Source organism: Sprattus sprattus (assembly GCF_963457725.1).
Source record: "Sprattus sprattus genome assembly, chromosome: 2".
Taxonomy (NCBI): domain Eukaryota; kingdom Metazoa; phylum Chordata; class Actinopteri; order Clupeiformes; family Clupeidae; genus Sprattus; species Sprattus sprattus.
Window position 1 is genome coordinate 902,104 of NC_137921.1, and position 25,000 is coordinate 927,103.

General features: G+C 47.7%; 3 protein-coding genes across 7 annotated transcripts in view; 1 reads left to right on the forward strand and 2 right to left on the reverse strand.

Annotated features, from left to right (window-relative positions):
• The window catches only part of arhgef16 (Rho guanine nucleotide exchange factor (GEF) 16), a gene marked incomplete at both ends in the record, with an annotated part of 16,486 nt that extends 12,744 nt beyond the window's left edge, over positions 1-3,742 (forward strand). Inside the window, 5 exons of the mRNA XM_080833032.1 lie at positions 317-471; positions 1,382-1,537; positions 1,999-2,069; positions 2,962-3,063; positions 3,603-3,742. Of these exons, the coding sequence (XP_080689158.1) occupies positions 317-471; positions 1,382-1,537; positions 1,999-2,069; positions 2,962-3,063; positions 3,603-3,742 (624 nt within the window). The remainder of the gene's footprint in view (positions 1-316; positions 472-1,381; positions 1,538-1,998; positions 2,070-2,961; positions 3,064-3,602) is intronic.
• A 709-nt stretch (positions 3,743-4,451) lies between these two features.
• ybx1 (Y box binding protein 1) lies at positions 4,452-11,501 on the reverse strand. 5 transcript variants are annotated; one of them, XM_080832599.1, is made up of 9 exons: positions 11,236-11,501; positions 8,716-8,779; positions 8,294-8,327; positions 7,735-7,833; positions 6,989-7,330; positions 6,611-6,714; positions 6,040-6,408; positions 5,751-5,779; positions 4,452-4,822 (listed from the first exon to the last, which is right to left on the reverse strand). In XM_080832599.1, exons 1-7 carry the CDS (start codon positions 11,339-11,341, stop codon positions 6,048-6,050), a joined length of 1,110 nt encoding a protein of 369 aa, XP_080688725.1. In that variant the 5' UTR covers positions 11,342-11,501; the 3' UTR covers positions 4,452-4,822; positions 5,751-5,779; positions 6,040-6,047. The 5 variants fall into 5 exon arrangements, with proteins under 5 accessions (XP_080688725.1, XP_080688724.1, XP_080688726.1 ...); XM_080832598.1 differs by lacking the exon at positions 5,751-5,779 and having other exon boundaries at positions 6,013-6,408; positions 11,236-11,500; XM_080832600.1 differs by lacking the exon at positions 5,751-5,779 and having other exon boundaries at positions 6,013-6,408; positions 7,744-7,833; positions 11,236-11,499.
• Positions 11,502-14,205: 2,704 nt separating this feature from the next.
• ppih (peptidylprolyl isomerase H (cyclophilin H)) overlaps positions 14,206-25,000 on the reverse strand; it is a 30,616-nt gene continuing 19,821 nt past the window's right edge. The window contains exons 6-9 of the mRNA XM_080860520.1: positions 18,308-18,400; positions 16,361-16,448; positions 14,910-14,950; positions 14,206-14,581 (exon numbers count right to left, since the gene is read on the reverse strand). Coding sequence (XP_080716646.1) covers positions 14,513-14,581; positions 14,910-14,950; positions 16,361-16,448; positions 18,308-18,400 — 291 coding nt within the window. The 3' untranslated portion in view covers positions 14,206-14,512. The remainder of the gene's footprint in view (positions 14,582-14,909; positions 14,951-16,360; positions 16,449-18,307; positions 18,401-25,000) is intronic.

The window sequence follows — 25,000 nt, forward strand, 5'->3', positions numbered from 1 at the left end:
AGTGAAGAGAAACAAAAGATGTGATGTAAATTCAGTTAAATGGTAATATAAACCAACAACGACGATCAACCAAAACCAACGACAACTCCAAATTCCAATCACTATCCAAATAACCACAGCTCCAATCCAACGCTCTCCCGACTTCAGACTGATCAGGGCTTTAGTAACCCAGCCAATCCAAGATCCACCTGTGTCCAATTTCCTGCTGTACACCTGCTTCCAATTACCTGCTGTGAAGACAGAGACAGACAGCCATGCAAATACATTGGGGTAGGGCTTAGACCCGCCAGGGTCGTAACAGTGTGTGTGTGTGTAGCCATTCCCCCTGGTGTCGTCGTCTCGAGGGCTGGTGAAGAGCGGTGAGCTGGCCGTGTGCACAGAGGACCTCAGTCTGTTCTGGAAGCCTTTCAGCCACCGGAGCTACTACCTCTTCCTCTTCAACGACGTCCTCATCATCACCAAGAAGAAGAGGTACGCCAACGTGTGTGTGTGTGTGAGTGTGTGTGTGTGTGTGTGTGTGTGTGTGTGTGTTTTTCATCGTCCTCATCATCACCAGGAAGAAGAGGTACGCCCACCTCAGGGCCAGAAGGCTCGACGTGTGTGTGTGTGTGTGTGTGTGTGTGTGTGTGTGTGTGTGTGTGTGTGTGTGTGTGTGTGTGTGTGTGTGTGTGTGTGTGTGTGTGTGTGTGTGTGTGTGTTTGCATATATGTGTAATAGGTGTTATATATTGTGTCTGTGTGTGTGTGTGTAGCAAAGAGCTGTTTGTGGTGCTGGACTACGCCACACTGGAGCATGCGTGTTTGTTTGCGTGTATGTGTAATAGCTGTTATATATTCTGTGTGTGTGTGTGTGTGTGTGTGTGTGTGTGTGTGTGTGTGTGTGTGTGTGTGTGTGTGTGTGTGTGTGTGTGTGTAGCAAAGAGCTGTTTGTGGTGCTGGACTACGCCACACTGGAGCATGTGTGTTTGTTTGCGTGTATGTGTAATAGCTGTTATATATTCTGTGTGTGTGTGTGTGTGTGTGTGTGTGTGTGTGTGTGTGTGTGTGTGTGTGTGTGTGTGTGTGTGTGTGTGTGTGTGTAGCAAAGAGCTGTTTGTGGTGCTGGACTACGCCACACTGGAGCATGCGTGTTTGTTTGCGTGTATGTGTAATAGCTGTTATATATTCTGTGTGTGTGTGTGTGTGTGTGTGTGTGTGTGTGTGTGTAGTGAAGAGCTGTTTGTGGTGCTGGACTACGCCACACTGGAGCATGTGTGTTTGTTTGCACGCGTATGTGTAATAGCTGTTATATATTCTGTGTGTGTGTGTGTGTGTGTGTGTGTGTGTGTGTGTGTGTGTGTGTGTGTGTGTGTGTGTGTGTGTGTGTGTGTGTGTGTGTGTAGTGAAGAGCTGTTTGTGGTGCTGGACTACGCCACACTGGAGCATGTGTGTGTGGAGGAGGAGTCAGTGGGCGGGGCCAACCCCCTGCAGCTACGTGTCATCATGGAGCAGAACAGCGACGCCCACAGAGAACAGATCGGACTGGTGGCAGAGTCCAAGTAGGGTTACGCACACGCACACACACACACTGCACGTACACACACACACTGCACGTACACACACACACACACACACACACACACACACACACACACACACACACCGCACGTACACACACACTGCACGTGCACACACACACACACACAAACACACACACACCCTCTCTCTCACTGAATTACTCATTAAGACACAAATATGCTGACCAATGCACAAAAGATTCTAGAGACTAGCTCCATCTAGTGGTTGTATCCAGAATGGCCCTATTAATGACCGAACTGAGTGATTCCACTGCTAATTGTATTCTCTGTTGACCAGCTGTGAAGTGTTTTTAATATCCTGGATTGGGCTGAGTGGAGTGTGTTCAGTGGGTGCTGTAAGGCTTGCTAAATGTGTGTGTGTGTGTGTGTGTGTGTGTGTGTGTGTGTGTGTGTGTGTGTGTGTGTGTGTGTGTGTGTTGCAGGCTGGATAAGGCTCGCTGGGTGACTGCTCTTCGAGAGCACAGACGGGCAGATAGCGACATAAACAGAGAAGGTTGGTAAAGGTCTTTCTCATGTCTGTCATGCTTCTCTGCTCTTATCACGGCTGCCCTCATGACCTCGCACAGTTCTATCGCCGTGGTTACCGTCAGAACCTTCTGGAATTAGAGGAGGGGGTTTATAACCAGAACTTTCTGGATCTAGAACAGTGGGTTTAGAACCTTCTGGAATGAGAGGAGTGTGTTTATAACCTTTAGAACCTTCTGGAATGAGAGGAGTGTGTTTATAACCTTTGGAACCTTCTGGAATGAGAGGAGTGTGTTTATAACCTTTAGAACCTTCTGGAATGAGAGGAGTGTGTTTATAACCTTTAGAACCTTCTGGAACGAGAGGAGTGTGTTTATAACCTATAGAACCTTCTGGTTCGAGAGGACTGGTTGTTAGTGTAAGGTGGAAAACGCAGTCAGGAAAAGAATCAGGCGACTCCCTCGTGAGAGCTCGTCATCATGGAGAGCCAAAGGCCGCCATTAGGCCACGCTGCTTTATGATGCAGCCACTGCCCTTTGTAAATAGAAGGGTTGTGTAAGTGTGTGAGGGTGTGTGTGTGTGTGTGTGTGTGAGGTGGTGTGTGTGTGTGTCTGATAGTGTGAGTCTGAGAGTGTGTGTGTTTCAGAGCTGCAGCAGTATGAGGTGACTAAAGTGTGTGTGTGTGTGTGTGTGTGTGTGTGCGTGTGTGCGTGCGTGTGTGTGTTTCAGAGCTGCAGCAGTACGAGGTGACTAAAGTGTGTGTGTGTGTGTGTGTGTGTGCGTGCGTGTGTGTGTTTCAGAGCTGCAGCAGTACGAGGTGACTAAAGTGTGTGTGTGTGTGTGTGTGTGTGTGTTTCAGAGCTGCAGCAGTACGAGGTGACTAAAGTGTGTGTGTGTGTGTGTGTGTGTGTGTGTTTCAGAGCTGCCACAGTATGAGTCCACTAAGGCCTACATGCCAAAGGCTCCAGATGAGTTGGGGCTGCAGCAGGCGGAGGTGGTGATCGTGGAGCAGCAGGTGGAAGGTGGGCTAACACATAGAGCACACACACACACACACACACACACATCTGGACAACACACATCTGGACACATAGAGCACAACACACACACACACACATCTGGACACATAGAGGACAACACACACACACACACATCTGGACACATAGAACAACACACACATTTGGACACGCAGCACATAGACCATAGTCCTGCCTTATTGAAGAGGTGCTGGAGTTAAGGGCTAGAGTGGGATTTGGCTTGGCTGTGAGAGCTAAGTAATCTGAAGTGTGATTGGCTGTGAGCTGAGTAATCTGAAGCCTGATTGGCTGTGAGCTGAGTAATCTGAAGTGTGATTGGCTGTGAGAGCTAAGTAATCTGAAGTGTGATTGGCTGTGAGAGCTAAGTAATCTGAAGTGTGATTGGCTGTGAGCTGAGTAATCTGAAGTGTGATTGGCTGTGAGTTGAGTAATCTGAAGTGTGTTTGGCTGTGAGCTGAGTAATCTGAAGTGTGATTGGCTGTGATCTGAGTAATCTGAAGTGTGATTGGTTGTGTGTGCTGCAGGGTGGTGCCATGGCGAGCGCATGCGTGACGGAGAGCGAGGATGGTTCCCTTCGACGTGCGCCAGCGAGATCACCAACCGCACCGCCATGACCTGCAACATGCGCCGCATGGAACGCATGCGCAAGGAGACCAACGTCTGACACACACACACACACACACCATGGAGGGCAAAAAGATGCATGGAGCACCTCAGCAGAGACCAACATCGGACACACACACACACAGGACACATTACCCATACTGCTTAACAGTAGGACTAGAATATGAGTGCCTATTTAAGACACACATCTGACACACACACACACACACGAGACAACACCCTTTGCACGGTCAACATGCTAGGAATACACTTCTAGATTATTCACACCTACCTATCGGGATCTGAAGGACTGAAACACACACACACACACACCTCTCCTGAGGAGTCCCCACTGGATGTACAGAGCTACTTGGTGCATTCTCACATATGAAAGAACACACACACACACACACACACACTCCTGATGTACAGAGCTACTTGGTGCAGTCTCACATATGAACACACACACCTGATGTAAATAACTACTTGGTGCATTCTCACATATGAAAGAACACACACACACACACACACTCCTGATGTACATAGCTATTTGCTGAAGTCTCACATATGAACACAACCCTTGTGCCAGGGCCTCATTCAGGACTGTAGAAACACCATTGACTGTGGTGGCCGTCCTTAATTTGGGTTTAGACTGTTATTGTTGAAATGTATGCATGTCATTGTGAAACGTCACACACACACACACACCTGAGGACGAAACAAGCAGCCTAGAAGCTCGACTGAAATGAAATAGTCCACACACATCCGGGTAAACTTCGTCTTTGACTTTTATTTGAGCTTGCCTTTTTGTCAAAATTCATGTTTTGAATACATAAAAAGTTATTTAAAAATGTCAAACTGACCAGATATCAAATCACATTTTTTTTTCTCTTTTAAAAACCATTTGGTGTAAAAACTTAAGACCGATTTTTAGAAAAGCAGCTGCTGTCTGTTCTGTTCCCAGAGAGAGCGGTTGAGCTGTCACATAAAAACAAGGGAAAAGAAGGGTCTGGTCTGCATAGATCCTGCAGGCAATCGGTGGGAAATCTGGTCGAAATGCGAGTTGCAAGCTTTAGACGATCGTCAAGTCAAATCTGGTTCTTATTGCTCACATCTTGGATGTTTCTTCTTGTTGACATCACTACAGGAGAGAAGAGGAGAGGACAGTTAGGATGAGTCCTGTCTTGGCCAGAGCAGCACACTCAGGCAATAGGACAGCATGTGTGTGGTAGTGTGTTGTACTCTAAGGATGGAAGAATTGGTAAGAGACTAAAAGGGGGACACATAGTGCAAGTGTGTGTGTGTCGCTCTCAATCATCATGATTTACAGGGTTCCTACAACTTGAGTCAGAATTAAGGCTTTCTAATGCCACTTGGGGTGAAAGTTAAGAGCAACATAACCGGAACTAAAATGGCAATAAAAGTGCACCGATGCAACTTCAGTGGTTTAATGTTGAGCCGTAGTCAAACATTTAGGTCAAACAAACAGACACGTCTTTGTTGGCTTCCGCCACAAGCTGACGGGAGATGGGCGCGCCTAATCTAAAGTAGTTGAATGGTGTGAAGTGTGAGAGTTTACTTGAGTCTTTTTTGCCTACTTCTACCAAGTGTGCAACGTAGCTGAATGCTTTGAACGGTCTCTTGAGGTCAGAGACTCTAAATGATTGACAGGTTCACTCTTGCTCTCCATTGGTTTCTCTGACGTCTGCTTACATGAACAGCTCTTACCATTCTCATGTCTTAGCAGCTTAAAGACTTTTGAAATACTCATTTAAGACATTTTAATTACCATTAAAGCCTTGTTTTTAGATTGATTAATGAATTCAATGCCTTTAAAAGACTTCTTTAGGATCCCTTTACTAGGGTAAACTGACATCAGAGAATTGGACTAGTTATTGTAGCCAGAGTGTTCATGTACCAAGATCAACTGATATGTTGGACATCACACTACACTAAGTTACTCCAGTGGGTATGGAAGACACCAAAAGGGAAGACACAGGACAGCGTACCCAGAGGATGGTAAGAGACTAAAGGGGGAGACATAGTGTTTGTGTGTGTGTGTGTTGTACCCGGAGGATGGTAGAGATGGTGCACCGGTGTGTGTGTGTGTGTGTGTGTGTGTGGCGTACCCGGAGGATGGTAGAGATGGTGCACCGGTGTGTGTGTGTGTGTGTGTGTGTGTGTGTGTGTGTGTCGTACCCGGAGGATGGTAGAGATGGTGCACCGGTGTGTGTGTGTGTGTGTGTGTGTGTGTGTGTGTGTGTCGTACCCGGAGGATGGTAGAGATGGTGCACCGGTGTGTGTGTGTGTGTGTGTGTGTGTGTGGCGTACCCGGAGGATGGTAGAGATGGTGCACCGGTGTGTGTTTACTCGGCCCCGGCGTGATCGTGCGAGGCAGCCTCGGGAGCGGGCTTGTGTTCGGCAGGGGGGGCGCCGCCCTCTGCCTTGCCCCCCTCCTTGCCGCTGCCCTCTGGCTTGCCAGCGCTGCCAGCTCCGGTCCCGGTGGCGGGGCGTCTGCGGCGGTAGTTGAAGTTGCGGCGGTAGCGGCGCTGTCTGGGCTCCTGGCTCTGGGCCCCGTCACCCTGGTTCTCCTTGTCGTCCTCTCCGTCGCGGCCCTCGCGGGGTTCTCGTGGCTCACGGGGCTCCCGCGGTTCACGGCCCTCGCGGCCCTCTCGTGGTTCACGACCCTCCCGTGCTGGACGAGGACGTGGTGGTCCGCCGCCCCGGCTACAAAAACACACACACACACACACAGTTTAGAAACACAGCCGCCATCCATTCCTCTCCAGACAGAAACCTCATGCACTCTCGAGACTGTCAATCCAAAATGCGGTACGTAGCTACGTAGCATCAGGGGCTTAAACAGCAGGAAAGGCACAGAGGAGGCTCCGTGCTGTAGCGAGGAGGTATGACACACACACACACACACCTGGCTCTGAACCTTGGTCTGAAGCCTCTGTAGTATTGGCCGCCGCCGCGCGCTGGTTTGTTGCCTCGGTCTTCACCGCCCTGGATCTCGTCTCCTTCTCCACCCTAAAACACACATACACACACACCATTAGTCCTGCATCCTAGTGTTCACACTTTATCAAACATCCATCTGCCTACGATATGCAGACACAGTTAAGTGTGTGTGTGTGGGTGGTGGGTGTGTGTGTGTTGAACTCGGAGGACGGTAGAGATGGTAAGAGACTAAAAGCAGGACACATAGTGTGTCTGTGTGTGTGTGTGTTGTACTCGGAGGATGGTAGAGAAGGGGGACACATAGTTTGTGTGTGTGTGTGTGTGTGTGTGTGTGTCTCCTCACCTCATTCATCTCGTCGCGGGATGTGCTGGTGTAGGGGGGTCTGCGTCCGTAGCGGCGGCGCACGAAGTAGGGGGGGTATCTGCGTCCGCGGGGGAAGGAGGGGCCTCCTCGCTCGCCTCGCTGCTGGGGCTCACCCTCTCCCTCGGGGGCGCTCTCTGCCCCGCCACCCTCACGCTTCTCCCGGGGCTCGCCCTCCCCGTCGCTCTGGTAGTCGCCCTGGTAACCGTCACGGGGCGGGCCCCTCCGGCGCGGGTACCGCCTGTAGCGATTCCGGTCTGCCGCGTACTTACTGCCCTGGACTGGAACGCCACCGGGGCCGGTGACATTGGCTGCCTCTGCTCCCTGTGGACGGACACACACACACACACACACACACAAATAAATAAACAAACAAACAAACAAACAGTTGGAGTATGTTGTTTGACAGAACTCTCAAGCTTAATTTATTGTCATCAGTTTATGCAGACACGCAGAGCCCTCTCCAGGCACCTCCCAATTTTTTTTTAACTATCAGTCAAAATGACTCCAGGGCAGTGATTGGTCCAACCTAAGCCCTTTACCTTGGAGGTAGTAGCATGCTAACATTAGTTTTTACATCGAGTGTCTATTTTTATACCCAGACAAACAGACAGACACAGACAGACACAGACAGAAACACACAGAGACAGACACACAGATACAGAGACAGAGACAGAGAGACACACCCGCACACAGACAGACACACAGACTGAGACAAACAACTGTACCGTACGGACCTTCTCCCCTTCGACCACGTCAAACTCTACAGTCTCGCCATCACCCACGCTGCGGAGGTACTTCCTGGGGTTGTTCTTCTTTATGGCAGTCTGGGGGGGAGAGGCAGAAGAGAGTCAGACTCAGCCCTCGGTCCCATTCCATAGAGCAGATATACATTAGTGAAGAAGCCCCTAATCATGTGTGTGTGAGTGAGTGAGTGTGTGTGTGTTGTACCCAGCGTATGGTAGAGATGGTAAGAGACTAAAGAGGAGTGTGTGTGTGTGTGTGTGTCAGCCCTCTGTCCCATTCCATAGAGCAGATGTACCCATAGAGCACAGCGCTCCATAGAGCCGCCTGTTAACACCCCACTCCCTGTGGACATGTTCTCCGTATGTGTATTGTTTTTATTGTGATTCATTCATGTATGTATGTTTGTGGGTTAAGTGTATAAGCTACTGGATGACCTTAATTTCCCTCGGGATTAATAAAGTATTCATCTATCTATCTATCTATCAGATGTATATTAGTGAAGAAGCCCGTAAGCATGGCAGCATGTGAGAGCCTTCTTACCTGGTGTACAAAGACGTCTTCTTTTGTGTCATTCCTGCGGGGCGAGAATCAAGAGGACAGTCAGCATTTAAACACCCAAGCTGGTTAGATATGGCTGATGCAGGCAGTCACAGCCCAGTACAGGCCCATTGATAAGGATGGATGGATGGGTAGGGAGGCTTAAAGTCTTTAAGAGATGGCAGTAAACAATGGCGTGCCAGCAGCAGATTGAGTGTGGCTCACTAAGTCCATCAAAGCTGTAATAGGATTGAGGATGTGTGTGTGCTGACCCACATCTCGCAGTGGCCAAGGAATCTTACCTGTTGATGAAACCGTAGCCGTTCCTTACGTTGTGTGTGTGAGTGTGTGTGTACCTGTGGCTGTGTGTGTATATGTGCGTGTGTGTGCGTGTGTGTGTGTGTGTGTGTGTGTGTGTGTCTTACCTGTTGATGAAACCGTAGCCGTTCCTTACGTTGAACCACTTGACTGTCCCCAGGACCTTAGTTGCTGCAAGAAACAAACAAACAAAGACCTCACAACCATGCTTCTAGGAAGGCAGTGCATCTAGAAAACACACACACACACAGGAACTGAACCGTTCAAAACAGCACATGACAGCTAAAGAAAGCTAACACTACAGGGTCACTGGGCTGTTTGTAGGAAAGTTATTTTTAACCGTCAACTGTCAATCTTTTAATAGCATCTGATGTGAATGCCTGTGGCACACAACAGCAGCTGTTCCATTCGATAGCCCTGAGCACAACCACAAGGCCCCCCTTTCCAAATAAGACCCCCCATTTAAGAGTTCTGGTGGGGCACAACAAGTTCCACTATAACAACAATAGCTGGCCAGCCCGACATACAGCCCAAGTCCTCCCCAGTCTGTAGGTTTTTAAATGGTATCCGGGAAACGCGGCAGTAAAAAAACAGAAACAAGGAAGTGATTCAGAAGGTTACACGTGGTATGATTGCTCGTCTCCGCGGCGTAGCTGCGCCGAACTCATTCAGTTCCGTGGCTAACGGAGTCTACGCTCGCTACTCAAATCGCATCACGATCGAGTTCACCCGGGGCTGCGTAATATTTCATTTGACTCGACCTCGGGAAGAATATTGTCGACTAGATTCAATGACACTGGTAAAATTGCGTTCACCAGGGCAGGGTAGGGTACTATAGTAATTGGGGCATATTCAAGGCGTTGTACCATCAAGAGACAAGTTAAGCTAGCTGGTTAGCATTTTAGCGCTACCTCATTAGTTTTCAACCATGTGGTTGGAGATGCGCCAGTGTGTTAAGACCGAATGCTAACTACTACAACTACGCCCTAATATGACGAGTTCAGTTATCAATATTTCTATCTTGACGAAATATATAAAAAATCTTCCATAATATGTGATGGCGTGGAATATATTATTTCAGAAAAAGTTAAAACGTGCCTCGAAATTTTTGTTCAAGGTCTCCACACAAAAGAAATCCCTACATCCCGAATCACACGGCAGACATTTTGGAGGCTCTAGCTAGCTTCGTTATCTTAGCATAGCCTCATAAGGCCAAACACAATGGTCAATCGATATTGCCCTTACGCCACTTTATTAAATTTGATCCGTCGTCAGTTGCAATCATGTGTCGAGCGAATCATGCCTCCATGTAACGTGGGTCGTCCCAAACAGAGGTCGATAACAGGAGAGAAAAGGATGCAGACATGCTTTCCCACGAACAAAAGGTTCGGCTAACACATCTAGCTAATGTTTCATCTGCACTGCAGTCATTTCTGTGGAGAGCTAACGTTGGGCCTTACCGATTAAATTACTGGCAAGTGGGTCTGCCATAACCAAAAACATAGAAAATATTGTTGGCTGTGCAAGAAAAACATATTTACATCCTGGATGGACCGTCAACGTGACTATTATAAAACCTGATTTAATAATTCAGTTTTTGGGGGGCTAGTCGTATCGACCGGTGATGGAGGGTCATGATCAAGGCCAAGCTCACATCCTAGACGCCGGCTGGCTAAAGTTAGATGATATCAGAGCCACTGTGGCTCAATCAATTTGGGATTGAATCAGTTCTGCCATTTTTAAAAACGCATCGTGCCCATGTGGCAATTTGAGCCTACGATTACTTGGTGCGTGTAAACACATTTCTTCGTGTTGCAATGTGATTAAAATCTGATTTGGCAAGCTTTCGTTGGTCAACTCGTGTCTATTTCAAGGGTCTGTGACAGTGATTACTGGAATGACTACCAATTTTCAGAGCGATTTAGAGGATTCATTGCTAAATACGAGCTCTTTCAGTCACGTAGCCATCATTGGCCCTAGCCCGGCTTGTTTAGTTTGTCAGTGGGGACGGGCCGCTAAGTTATGGTTTGCTTCGCTCCGGGCAGACATATCGTCACTTTACAGTTATGTTTGTAAGCCAGCTGACTGCTTCATAATGGAACGTAGACACTGGCGATGGAACTGGAATTATTCATCAAAGAATGTGAACGTTATAAATTTAACCGACAAAATCAGAGGCCTACTTTCTGCCTTAAACGGTTAACGTTAACGGAGGCTACAAAGGCAGCTAGCAAGCCAAGTTAGCTAGCTGGCTAACTTCAGCCAACTAGAAGCACACTTATGCCAAACCTTACTACGAGTTATGAGAGTGGCTTCAGTCTTGCCAGCTTTCTTACATGGGTCACTAAAAATGTTCCGTATTTTGTTAGGCAACGTCCACCTGAAGCCACAAAACCTAATCAGTGACGTCAGGGTAGCTAATGTAAAGTTACGGCCGCTTAGCAATCATACATCGTGTTGGCTAACGTTAGCTAGGCAACGATAGGCAGGTCGACTAGACAGCAGTAATATCGATTTCAATGCCTTGGGCCATGATATCCTTCGAGAAACTCTTCACACCAAATAACTTAAAACAGCAGCGAACCCTTTTCTCCACATTGACAACCGGTCCTAGCTAACCAGCTTACCGATGACCTTCTTGTCCCCCGCGGTAGCTTCGGCTGCCGGGCTGGATGGGCTCTCCGCATCGGCGTCAGGCTGCGGCGGTTGTTGTGTCTCGGCTTCGCTGCTCATGATGGTTTCTGGTTGTTAAACTTGTGCCGGCGGTGGCTCTCTAGTGTGTTTCCCGGTGCTAGATGGTAACCTGGGCCGGCGGTGGTGGGGGCTGCTGCCTTCGGGCTCTCAGCTTTCTTTTCTCCGCTCCCGTTGCCGATCGAACTGGACGGAATGGGGAAAGAAGCCGGACAATATTCCGACAGACCTACCCTCCCATCCTATCATTTCATTGGTTAACAGCATATTTCTCCACCAACCTAACCGATAATCTTCCTAGCTATTGGTTCTACCATCTGTCGCTCAAACGCCCAAACTGCCTGCCTCTGTTCTGATTGGTGCTTTAATGACGAGGTACCCGCGAGAACAGCCTACATAGACGAAATCAACCCAGTTTCGGAGAAGTGAACTGGAGACTAGCTTATGAACTTCATAAAGCATGCCTAACGTAGCAGAAGTGTGTTGTTCCGAGTGTTAATTGGTATTTGTCACATGTTGCAGTGTGAAATTAGTATGTGAAGAATCACTTTACTTTCATTGTTAAATATAAAATACATTTTTATGTTAAATAGTCTACGTAGCGTTCTTGACGGAGTGTAAATGCAGTCTGACCAAAGCGCCTTAAGCCTTGTCCTGCTGCAGATCTTCAGAATGTAAATACGAGGGCAGCATCACTGTTGGTAACGTTTATTCCTCGCCAGGGAGAGACCTTGACGATTCTAAGGAAGTCTCAGACCTGAATTAACGCGCTCAGACTAGCTATCTACCGCACCTCGAGTGTGGTGATAGGGATTATTTTTCAGTGGGATAAAATGGTTGCCTCTGGCTGTTTTTCTTCAACAGTGCTCTGTATGTCCTCATCATGTAGGCCGTGTTTGATATTCATGTCATACTTGGCAGTTGCATCTACATTTACTGAAAAAGATTTAAGTTACTGCAACAACACCCCTTAGGCTCAGTTGAGTGAGATTCGGAGGGGTGGCTGCATGTGAAATGAGTCTGGCTTCAGTGCGAGTCCCCCCAGTGGCAGATCAGGGACAAAGCACAGTGGAGTGGGAGCGAGTCCCACGCTGCCCGTCTCCATTGTCATGGAAATGTGTCTCTGGCCCTGTTTGAGAGTGTGTGTGTGTGTGTGTCTCTGGCCCTGTTTGGGAGTGTGTGTGTGTGTGTGTGTGTGTGTGTGAGAGTGCTGCTGGATGTGTGAAGGCCTTGTTGTCAAGGGCCAAGCCCTGTTGTCCCACACAAAGCCACGCTTCAGCAATGACCCCCAGAAGCCTCAGACCCAAGCCCCAAACCGCATCTCAAAGGCCCCCTTTGTAGTGGAGCTGGGGATGGGGATGTGGGGTGGGCTGAGTGGCCGACACAAAGGAAGTTTAAACTGAGCAGTTGGCACCAGAGCTGTTTGCATCAGAGCTGTTGGCACCGGGGCAGTTTGCCTTCCAGTGGGTGCCGTCACGTCAGCTGGTGGTGCTTTCGAGGACATGAGGAGGGCGTGTAGCTCACCAGTTACCACACACACACACACAGAAACACACAAACGCACGCACACACACACACACACACCCACACAGAAACACACAAATGCACACAAACACACACACACAGGTGTTTACACCCTTTCATTGATTGCCCAGGACAGGACACTCTAATCTATGCCATAGGTGCAGCCTGGTCTAACAAGTCAACCAGCATTTCAGCAGAGCACGATGTTCTTAATGATGCCTGACTCAACAAGCAGGCACACTTATTACTGTGCAGAGGGCAGCAGCCATGATGTTTAAACCTAAGATCACAGCAGCGATGATGTTTATACCTGAGATCACAGCAGCGATGATGTTTATACCTGAGATCACAGCAGCCATGATGTGATGACATATATTTGCAAATTTTTTTTAACTTAATTTAAAGGTGCATTAAGGATTAATAGCTATTCGCTAAAGGTATGCAAGCAGCTAAAACTAACGAAATCTCTTGAAATGTGCTGACTTTGACATTATGACAAACTACTCAACGACTGTCCTCACACAGTCAAACATCAATCATGTGCAACACAAGACTAAGCAAGACGGCAAATAAGCTACTTACTTGATCGGCAGAAGGTAATCAAAGTCAGGTCGGCGGGCATGGGCAGGCAAAACTACAGAAGGCAGTTATATGCCTATCGACCCTGCTATGCCATTGGCACGGACGCAATTCTCCATATTAAAAGTCATTGTAGCGCCCCAATTTTTTTTAAGCTGTTATTTTAAGGTTAAACTGCTTATCCTAACCCTAATCCTGAAGCATAATTGTTGGATATTGTGCCTTTAATATTCCTCACTTCTTCACACTTTAAACTGCTGCTAGCCCTTCTTCTGCTTTAAATTGTTGTATGTTAATGTTGTATGTTGTATGTTATATGTTTTATTGTTATAGTGTTACAGAGTTATATGGTATTTTTTTGGGTTATTGTTACTTGTTATCTGTATGACGTCTACTGCGTAGATGATGATGCTGGCCAAGTCTTAAGAATTTTGCTGTGCTGAAGCAATTTGGTGCATGCAAAAATAAACACTTTGACATGACTTGACTTGACTTTGAGGTGCAGACCCAGTTCATGCTACACTAAACAAAAATGACAAAAATAAACAAAAAACAGGTAGATTTATTTGGGAAACAATCAGTTTATCAGTTGTGACATCATGTTAACACAAAAGTGTATAAAATAAAACGATGCACACATGATTCAGGTGTTTGGCAGCACTGTGTATTTGAAATTGTTCTGAACATTAAATCAGATTATTTTCCATGTGTTTATACAAGCTCTAAAGTAAAGTAAAGTAGCAGTCCTTCACATCGCCCAGTGAAGAAGGGGTGTTCTACTGCGGGGGGGGGGGGGGGGGGGGGGGGGGTCTCATACACACCACATTCTCCATCCCCACTCCAGGCAATCACTGCTACAAACACCACTTCTACTCATGTCAACATCGACATATTGGGGACAACAAGAATATCACACACACACACACACACACACACACACACACACACACACACACACACACACACACACACACACAGGTGTTTACAACCTTTCATCATTGTAAGTAAAAATATTTCCACACACGGGCAAGAAGTCAGAGTAGAAAAAGGAGTGGGTCCAAACAGCTGGAGGAGGGACAGGAAGGCGTCTCCATGGTTACATCTCCATGGTTACATCTCCCCACACTGGGCTACGAGGATGGGCAGCTTGGGCTTGTTGTTGGGGCCAGTAGGAACGTTCTGGAAGGGACGGAACGACATGAGAGACCATCACACAGGTAGTCAGAAACAACACAATAGTGTCAAAGGTAAACGTCAGAGTGAAGCTGCAGAACCAAGCACGATGGAAGCCATGACACATACACTAATTACATTTATTACACTACCTACATTAATTACACTACTTACACTAATTACACTACTTACACTACTTTATTTACTACTTTATGACCCATACACTACTTACAATTCTTACACTAATTCTTACACCAATTTCATTAATTACACTAATTACACCAATTAGACTAATACACAAGCGTAAAACAGGAAATGAAATGCAGCAGCCAACCTCAATCTTCCTCATGACCAGCAGTCCGTCCACCACCTTGCCTGAAAGAAACAAGAGCAGCAGACCCTTCAGCATCATCATCATCATCATCATCTCCAAGGGACCCATCACCATCATCATCATCACTCTGGGCCCCATCATCATCATCATCATCACTCTGGGCCCCATCATCATCATCATCATCATCATCACTCTGGGACCTATTAGCATCATCATCATCATCATCACTCTGGGACCTATTAGCATCATCATCATCATCATCACTCTGGGACCCATCATCATCATCATCATCATCATCACTCTGGGCCCCATCATCATCATCATCATCATCACTCTGGGACCTATTAGCATCATCATCATCATCATCATCACTCTGGGACCCATCATCATCATCATCATCATCACTCTGGGACCCATCATCATCATCATCATCACTCTGGGACCCATCATCATCATCATCATCATCATCATCATCACTCTGGGACCTATCATCATCATCATCATCATCACTCTGGGACCTATTAGCATCATCATCATCATCATCATCACTCTGGGACCTATTATCATCATCATCATCATCATCACTCTGGGACCTATTATCATCATCATCATCATCATCACTCTGGGACCTATTAGCATCATCATCAGCATCATCATCATCATCATCACCACCACTCTGGGCCCCATCATCATCATCATCATCATCACTCTGAGACCCATCATCATCATCATCATCATCACTCTGAGACCCATCATCATCATCATCATCATCATCATCACTCTGGGCCCCAACCACGCCCCCTACATGTTCCTTAACACACGCCCCCTGCATGTTCCTTAACACACGCCCCCTGCATGTTCCTTAACACACGCCCCCTGCATGTTCCTTAACACACGCCCCCTGCATGCTCCTTAACACACGCCCCCTGCATGTTCCTTAACACACGCCCCCTGCATGTTCCTTAACACACGCCCCCTGCATGCTCCTTAACACACGCCCCCTACATGCTCCTTAACACACGCCCCCTGCATGCTCCTTAACACACGCCCCCTGCATGTTCCTTAACACACGCCCCCTGCATGCTCCTTAACACACGCCCCCTGCATGCTCCTTAACACACGCTTCAATACAAAATATCTAGAAACTCTTTGCCCTACAGAGTTCTGGTGTGACGAGTTCCGGTGTGACGGTGCACTACAGTGTGACGGTGCAGAGGGTCTTCAAGTGTAAGTCACTCATCCAAAGAACAATAGGAGACACCATTCGAGCTCTATAGCCAATGAGCTAACTGTTCTTACACAGCCACAGAACCATCACATAGCAACACAGAGATTACACTACAGTCACAACATCCCGGTGACTATTTGATTCTGATTGGCTTGGTACTGTCCGTGACATGTATGATGTATCCGACACTTGACATGTATTCTAACTGATAAGAGGAACTCACCAAACACCACGTGCTTCCCGTCCAGCCAATCACATTTGGTGCAGGTGATGAAGAACTGGCATCCATTAGTACCGGGCCCACTGTTAGCCTGAAGACAGACAGACAGACGTTAGCACTGAGGCTACTGTTAGCCTGAAGACAGACAGACAGACGTTAGCACTGAGGCCACTGTTAGCCTAAAGACAGACAGACAGACAGACAGACGTTAGCACTGAGCACACTGTTAGCCTGCAGACAGACAGACGTTAGCACTGAGGCTACTGTTAGCCTGAAGACAGACAGACAGACGTTAGCACTGAGGCCACTGTTAGCCTGTAGACAGACAGACAGACGTTAGCACTGAGGCCACTGTTAGCCTAAAGACAGACAGACAGACGTTAGCACTGAGCACACTGTTAGCCTGCAGACAGACAGACAGACAGACATTAGCACTGAGGCCACTGTTAGCCTAAAGACAGACAGACAGACAGACAGACGTTAGCACTGAGCACACTGTTAGCCTGCAGACAGACAGACAGACAGACGTTAGCACTGAGGCCACTGTTAGCCTAAAGACAGACAGACAGACAGACAGACGTTAGCACTGAGCACACTGTTAGCCTGCAGACAGACAGACAGACAGACGTTAGCACTGAGGCCACTGTTAGCCTGAAGACAGACAGACAGACGTTAGCACTGAGGCCACTGTTAGCCTGAAGACAGACAGACAGACGTTAGCACTGAGGCCACTGTTAGCCTGAAGACAGAGAGACAGACGTTAGCACTGAGGCCACTGTTAGCCTGAAGACAGACAGACAGACAGACAGACGTTAGCACTGAGCACACTGTTAGCCTGCAGACAGACAGACAGAGAGACGTTAGCACTGAGGCTACTGTTAGCCTGAAGACAGACAGACAGACGTTAGCACTGAGGCCAATGTTAGCCTGAAGACAGACAGACAGACGTTAGCACTGAGGCCACTGTTAGCCTGAAGACAGACAGACAGACGTTAGCACTGTTAGCCACTGTTAGCCTGAAGACAGACAGACAGACGTTAGCACTGAGCACACTGTTAGCCTGCAGACAGACAGACAGACAGACGTTAGCACTGAAGCCACTGTTAGCCTGAAGACAGACAGACAGACGTTAGCACTGAGGCCACTGTTAGCCTGAAGACAGACAGACAGACGTTAGCACTGAGCACACTGTTAGCCTGCAGACAGACAGACAGACAGACGTTAGCACTGAAGCCACTGTTAGCCTGAAGACAGACAGACAGACGTTAGCACTGAGGCCACTGTTAGCCTGAAGACAGACAGACAGACGTTAGCACTGAGGCCACTGTTAGCCTGAAGACAGACAGACAGACTTTAGCACTGAGGTCACTGTTAGCCTGAAGACAGACAGACAGACAGACGTTAGCACTGAGACCACTGTTAGCCTGGAGACAGACAGACACACAGACAGACGTTAGCACTGAGCACACTGTTAACCTTGAGACAGACAGACAGACAGACAACCAGACAGACAGAAAGACAGACAGACAGTCACTCAGACAGACAGACAGACAGACGTTAGTACTAAGGCCACTTTTAGCCTGAAGACAGACAGACAGACAGACAGACAGACAGACAGACAGACAGACAGACAGACAGACAGACAGACAGACATTAGCACTGAGCACACTGTTAGCCTTGAGACAGACAGACACACAGACAACCAGACAGACAGAAAGACAGAGAGGGAGAGAGAGAGAGAGGGAGAGAGAGAGAGAGAGATGGAGGCAGGGAGAGTGAGAGAAAGAAAGGGAATGAGAAAGAGAAAGAAAGGGAGAGAGAGAGACAGAGAGACAGAGAGGGAGAGAGACAGAAGCGATCAGTAGTGTTGAAGGAGAGGGGAGCAGGGCAATAAACAGGAAGTCATCTGTGATCTTCACATGCACAAACACCCGCGCCTGTGTGCCTTACCATAGCCAGGAGACCTGGAGCGGAGTGCTTCATCTTGAAGTTCTCATCTGCAAAAGGACCTCTGTAGATGCTGCACACCCCAGTTCCATCCCCCTGCGCACACACACACACACACACACACACACACACACACACACACACACACACACACACACACACACACACACACACACACACACACACACACACACACACACACACACACACACACACACACACACACACACACACACACACAGACACAGACACACAGACACAGACACACAGACAGACACAGACACACAGACAGACACACACACAGACACACACACACACACACAGTGGTAAAATACAAACAGATTAACATCAGCTGCTTAGACCAACACAAAGAGGAACACAACAGTCAAATACACTGGACTCAGATAAGCTGCACTACAGAGGGTGGCCACTAGAGGGGTGAGCGAGCCATCGATCAAGAGATCCTGCCAGTGTAGCCCGTGCAGAAGAGAGTAGGCTCTCACACCGTAGCAGATCGTTGTGTTAATCACCAACGTGTAGCTGCGTGGGAACAGAAGTGGGAAGGAGAGATGGGTATGCCTTCATGAACACAGCGGAGTGACACACACACACACACACACACACACACACACACACACTGCAGAGTGACACACACACACACACACACACACACACACACTGCAGAGTGACACACACACACACACACACACACACACTGCAGAGTGACACACACACACACACACACACACACACACACTGCAAAGGGACACACACACACAGACACTCTGCGGAGTGACACATACGCACACTCACTGCGGAGTGACACACACACATACACACACTGTAGTGACACACACACACACACACACACACACTGTAGTGACACACACACACACACACTGTAGTGACACACACACACACACACACACACACTGTAGTGACACACACACACACACACACACACACTGTAGTGACACACACACACACACACTGTAGTGACACACACACACACACACTGCGGAGTGACACACACACACACACACACACACTGTAGTGACACACACACACACACACACACACACACACACACACACACTGCGGAGTGACACACACACACACACACACACACTGTAGTGACACACACACACACTGCGGAGTGACACACACACACACACACACAGACACACACTCTCAGATTTGAGTTTGTGAAAAAAAGGACACTTCGTCGTGGGACCCCGCCCCCTCCCCCGTGACAAAGTTCTGACATCTTTTTCACATGCAGATGTTATGTAGTCTGGGAAGTCCCGCCCCACTTCTTCCGGCCAAATTGATTTTGCCTCTGCACTGGGTCTGGCCAACTTTGGATAGCCGTTCATTTCAAGATTTCCAGAATCCTTGGAGCCAATCACAAACTGGCTTTTGGCTACCTGGCACGCCATTGGCGGATTTAAACTTACCACGGCTACGTTACAAAATCTACTGCACGGAGAGTTTTTAAACATTGGACATGGTGGCCGCCGAAGCACCGCAAAACTTCGATAAGGCAAGTTTTCTTTGAAAACAGAACAGAAACTTGCCCTGGAACAATTCATACAGAAAAAATATGTGTTTGCTTTATTACCGATCGTTGTATCGTTGTATAGTATCGTTGGTCTGATTGGTTAAAGGCGTGTCCAATTACTACGTGAAGTGGATCGCTAATGAGTAGTTGGCCAGACTAACTGAGCAAATGAAATGCAGTGAAGGGGCGGGGAATTCCCAGACAAGATGTCATGTGCTTTTGTAAACGATGCAACTAGAGGAGGCGGGAAGGAGCTCAGTGTTGCCAGATTGGATATGGCGTATCGGATCAAAGGCTCAAAATGTTCGTATTTGGAGGATAATTATCCTATCTGGCAACACTGGGAAGGCAGCCGACCAACGACAGTTCTCTCTACAGTCAGAGCTCGCGCAAGAAGGTGGAACGTAAGGGAGATACCCTTTTCAAAACTTGTAAGGACGTAATTACAAGATTTTTGAAAGACCCAGAGAACGCAAAATCCTGGACAATTTTGGAATCCCTACCAGACGCATTTAGGTCTCGAAAAGAGGACATGTCCGGGTAAAAGAGGACGTCTGGTCACCCTAGCACAGCCCATTACAGTAGCACTAGCGCATAAGCATGCATCGTGTTGCCTGGGATACCCTGTGGAAAGGTAGCTGCTACAGAGTGTGTGCATAGCCCTTAACAGTAGCACTAGTGCATTAGCATATTGCTAGAGAGCGTGTGCATAGCCCATTACAGTAGCACTAGTGCATTAGCATATTGCTAGAGAGCGTGTGCATAGCCCATTACAGTAGCACTAGTGCATTAGCATATTGCTAGAGAGCGTGTGCATAGCCCATTACAGTAGCACTAGTGCATTAGCATATTGCTACAGAGCGTGTGCACAGCCCATTACAGTAGCACTAGCGCATTAGCATATTGCTAGAGAGCGTGTGCATAGCCCTTAACAGTAGCACTAGCACATTAGCATGCATCGTGTTGCCTGGGATACCCTGTGGAAAGGTAGCTGAGATAATACACATTTGATACTCCTCGTCTACTGAGGGTCTGCTGAAACCCCAATACATGATCTACTCATGAGGAAGAGAATCCACTTGACTTCATCCTTTCCCTCTCTTTTGTTCTGTCTCTCTCTCTCTCTCTCTATTCACATTCAGTATACTGTAATGTGTTCTGCTGATGAGGTCAGGGTTTCTCTGCTCTCCAGAAGGGAGAGGCCAGTAAGCTGTGTGTGTGTGTGTGTGTGTGTGTGTATGTATGTATGTGTGTGTGTGTTCAGCTTATGTATCAGGGTTTCTCTGCTCTCCAGAAGGGAGAGGCCAGTAAGCTGTGTGTGTGTGTGTGTGTGTGTGTGTTCTGCTTATGTATCAGGGTTTCCCTGCTCTTCAGAAGGTAGAGGCTTCCAGTGGAAACATTCCAAAAAGCAGACTTCCTGTTACCTGCTCATAAAGCCTAATCTATCTGGTGCTATTATAAAACACACATCCACAAGTTACTTATTCTAAACCTAGTCACACGAAAGTGAAGGAGGTAAACAACTTTCCGTTTCCTCTTCTGAGCATATGCAGGTCACGTGAAAAATGATCCAAGGATCCGTATCTGAAGACCCAGTCAAAATGAACGAATCATATCGGTTTCCTTTAGATTACAGTACTCACCCTATGCAGGTCACGCAACTCTGTTCTGAGATAACTTCAGTAAATTTTAACCTCACACACACTTTAACCTACACACACTATCCAACACACACACACACACACACACTACGTTTCACACACACACACACACACACACACACACACACACAAACATTATTAGCAACACCATCGTTTTGGCTATATTGCAGAAATTACCTTTATTATATGGGCTTAAAATTTACAAAAAAATCCCCAGAAGAAAAACACAAACTTCAAAATACTTTTATGACATCAGAAACCTCATATAGCATTAGCACATCATATTAGCATGAGTTGGCATTAATGGACAAGCTGAGCTGAATCTTCAACGGGTGCAAGAGGAGATTAGCGTGTTCAGTTCAGACGCTGTCTTCAGCCACTTCCACGTCATCATAGAGGTTTTCATCTTCGCTCTGACGTCCAGAAGCCTGTCCTCCTCTTCTGCTCCTCAGGCTGAACCAGATCCCAGCAGCCCCCAGGCCCAGCAGCCCACAGCACAGGAGTGGAGCGTATGCCCTGTAGAAATGAGAGTCTACCCCAAAGGGGTCCCTGTACAGAAGACGGATGCTTCCCTCAGAACAAACCCATTTTCTTGTCTCCGGAACCCATCCATAGACCCTCCACGTGTACAGCCCACTGTCCTCTGCTGTGAGATTGGATATGATCAGGGCGTGACGAGGGTTGGATTCATTCACTCTGCCCCTCAGATCCTCAGGCAGAAGCACAGTATCATCGTATCTGTCTAGAATAGGAACCTGGGGCTGTAGAGCTATCTGACGGTACCACCGTAACTTCAGACTGCGAGAGTTGTGTGCAGTTGCATTATATTCCAGAAGGACACTCTCACCGTGAGAAAACATGAGCTCTAAGTGGGACAGATTTTCACAAACTAAGAGGCGAAAGCCCCTGATGGTGACAAGCCCCTGCTCACACTCATATCCCCCAGAGTGATTCTGAGATACAGAGGGAATGATGAGGGAGAAGTCTCCATTCTGGCTGCCATTTAGCATGTACATCACTTCCTGTTGACGAGTCTGATCGTTGCTAAGATGGACATACCCAGCAGGAGTAAACCAGTACACATCGGCGGGGGACTCTCTTTTTGAAACACAAGGAATAGTAAGGTTCTCCTCTTCTTGAGCTAAGACGAATTGATTCAGATTTATAAAATTACGGGTCATTCTTTGGCACTGACCTCCTCTCCATGTTGTGCACAGGAAAAGGCCTTCGTGGTTATCATTCATAACACGGAGGTCATGATTTATAACCCCAGAGAGTGTGACCTGAGAGTTGTTGAGATCAACGTGCAGTCGGCCTCTCATCTCCTCCAGGAGTGGAACCCACCTCATCTTCTCTGTATAATTGAGTCGGTACAGCTGTACGCTCCTCCCGTGCCCCGGGGTGGAATCAGGCCTGCACAGCACAACACTGCCATCATGTCTTACATAGCTTAGCTCTCTATAGCCTTCCTTCTTACAGACTGTGAGACGGTAGCTGGCGTGTTCTGTGGTGTTTCCTGTCCAGCATTCAGTCCTGTAGACTCCACTGTGGGCAGTAGTAAGGTTGGTCATAATAAAACCCTCATAATCACATGTGACATTATAGCCATCTGGCTGTGGTCTCTCTGGCTGTGAGCAGTTGACCAGAAGCAGATCTTCATCTCCAGACACTCTGAACAGCGCTGAACAATTCTTCCAAGAATTCTCCCAGCTTCGTAAATAAGTACCTTTTCCTTCAAGCTCAAACACTATTTCAGGATCAGCGCTGAGGCGGGTGCCAGCGATGACAAACAGCAGCAGAAATTCACTCATGACCACTGAGGTCTCCATTCTGGGTTCTGTTTTCTGTGCCTCTGTGATTCTGTTAAGTTTATTCTTCTTGTGTCCTTCTGATACCACCAGGCAGAGAGTTCAGTCTTTTCGTGTCCGTCTGATACCAGCAGGCAGAGAGTTGTGTTAAGTAGGGCAGACTGTGAAGAGCTGAGAGGCTCTTCCTGTCCCTCTCTGTAACAGAACTGATGTGTGTGTGTATATCTCTATTAGTATCTGTGTGTGTATCAGTGTGTGTGTGTGTGTGTTTGTAATAGGTGATGTTCTGTGTGTGTGTGTGTGTTTGTGTGTGTGTGTGTCTCTGTCACTCAACTAGATACTGCACCGAACATCCTACACACAATCACACACACCACACACGCACACACGCGCACACGCACACACGCACACACACAAACAGCAACAGACACACACACACACACAACCAGATACTGCACCACATATCCTACACACACACACAGCCCAGAGTAGCAGTCATGTCTCAGATCGTATGATTAGGGTCAAGGGTCAGATCATAGTCAAGTTTTCCGTTGAGTCCTCCATCGTCAGCTGCATCACGGATGACTACGAGGAGGAGTACAGAGTTTAATAGGGTGGTGTGACACCAATCACCTCCAACATCAAGAAGAGCTGGTGGCGGAGCAGGAAGTATGTGTGTATATCTGTGTGTTTGTAATAGGTGATGTTCTGTGTGTGTGTGTGTGTGTTTGTGTGTGTGTGTGTGTCTCTGTCACTCAACTAGATACTGCACCGAACATCCTACACACAATCACACACACCACACACGCACGCACGCGCATAGTCAAGTTTTCCGTTGAGTCCTCCATCGTCAGCTGCATCACGGATTGACAGAGATTTAATAGGGTGGTGTGACACCAATCACCTCCAGCTCAACATCAGGAAGACCAAAGAGCTGGTGGTGGACTACCGGCGGAGCAAGAAGAGGGCCCCGAACCCTATCACCATCCGAGGGGAGGAGGTGGAGGCGGTGGACAACTACAAGTTCCTGGATGTATCTATCAATAACAAACTGGACTGGACTGACAACACCGAGGCCCTTCACAGTTCTTCCTGAGGCGGCTCAGGTCCTTTAAAGTGTGCAATAGGCTGCAGCAGATGTTCTACCAGTCTGTAGTAGCCAGTGTCCTCTTCTTTGGCGGGGTGTGTTGGGGGGGTAACATCAACACCAGGGAGGCAAAAGAAATTAAAACAAGCTGGTGAGGAAGGCTGGCTCCGTGGTGGGAGTAAAACTGGATAACATCCCCTCTATGACGAGCCACTGCAGATGGGGAGCACGTTCAGCCACAGACTGATCCCTCCTCAACACACCACAAAGGGCCCTGGTCAGTCCTTCGTGCCAGTAGCCATAAGACTCCACAACCAGCACAATCAAACATAAGTTTTATATAATGTACGCCAGCGGAGTTGTGCTATGTTGTCTATTTATTTTATCTATTTATTTGATTTCTTATTACATTTTGTATTAATGTATTTTTGATGATAATGTATATAGATACTTGATTCCTATTCCCACTACCCTGCTGCTTTGACAATTGAATTTCCCTCACGGGATTAATACAAGTTTATCTTATCTTATCTTATTTTATAGGGTCAAGGTCAGATCGTAGGGTTAGGGTCAAGGGTC

Bases quoted from the DNA above. Each gene is read 5' to 3' on its own strand.
- ybx1 (XM_080832599.1), bottom strand. From the start codon at position 11,341: ATGAGCAGCGAAGCCGAGACACAACAACCGCCGCAGCCTGACGCCGAT. The intron at 7,834-8,293 runs GTAAGAAGGCTC...TCTCCCCCCCAG, and splicing joins AAGACGTCTTTGTACACCAG to ACTGCCATAAAGAAGAACAA. The intron at 6,715-6,988 runs GTGAGGAGACAC...TGTGTGTTTTAG, and splicing joins CCCGCGACGAGATGAATGAG to GGTGGAGAAGGAGACGAGAT.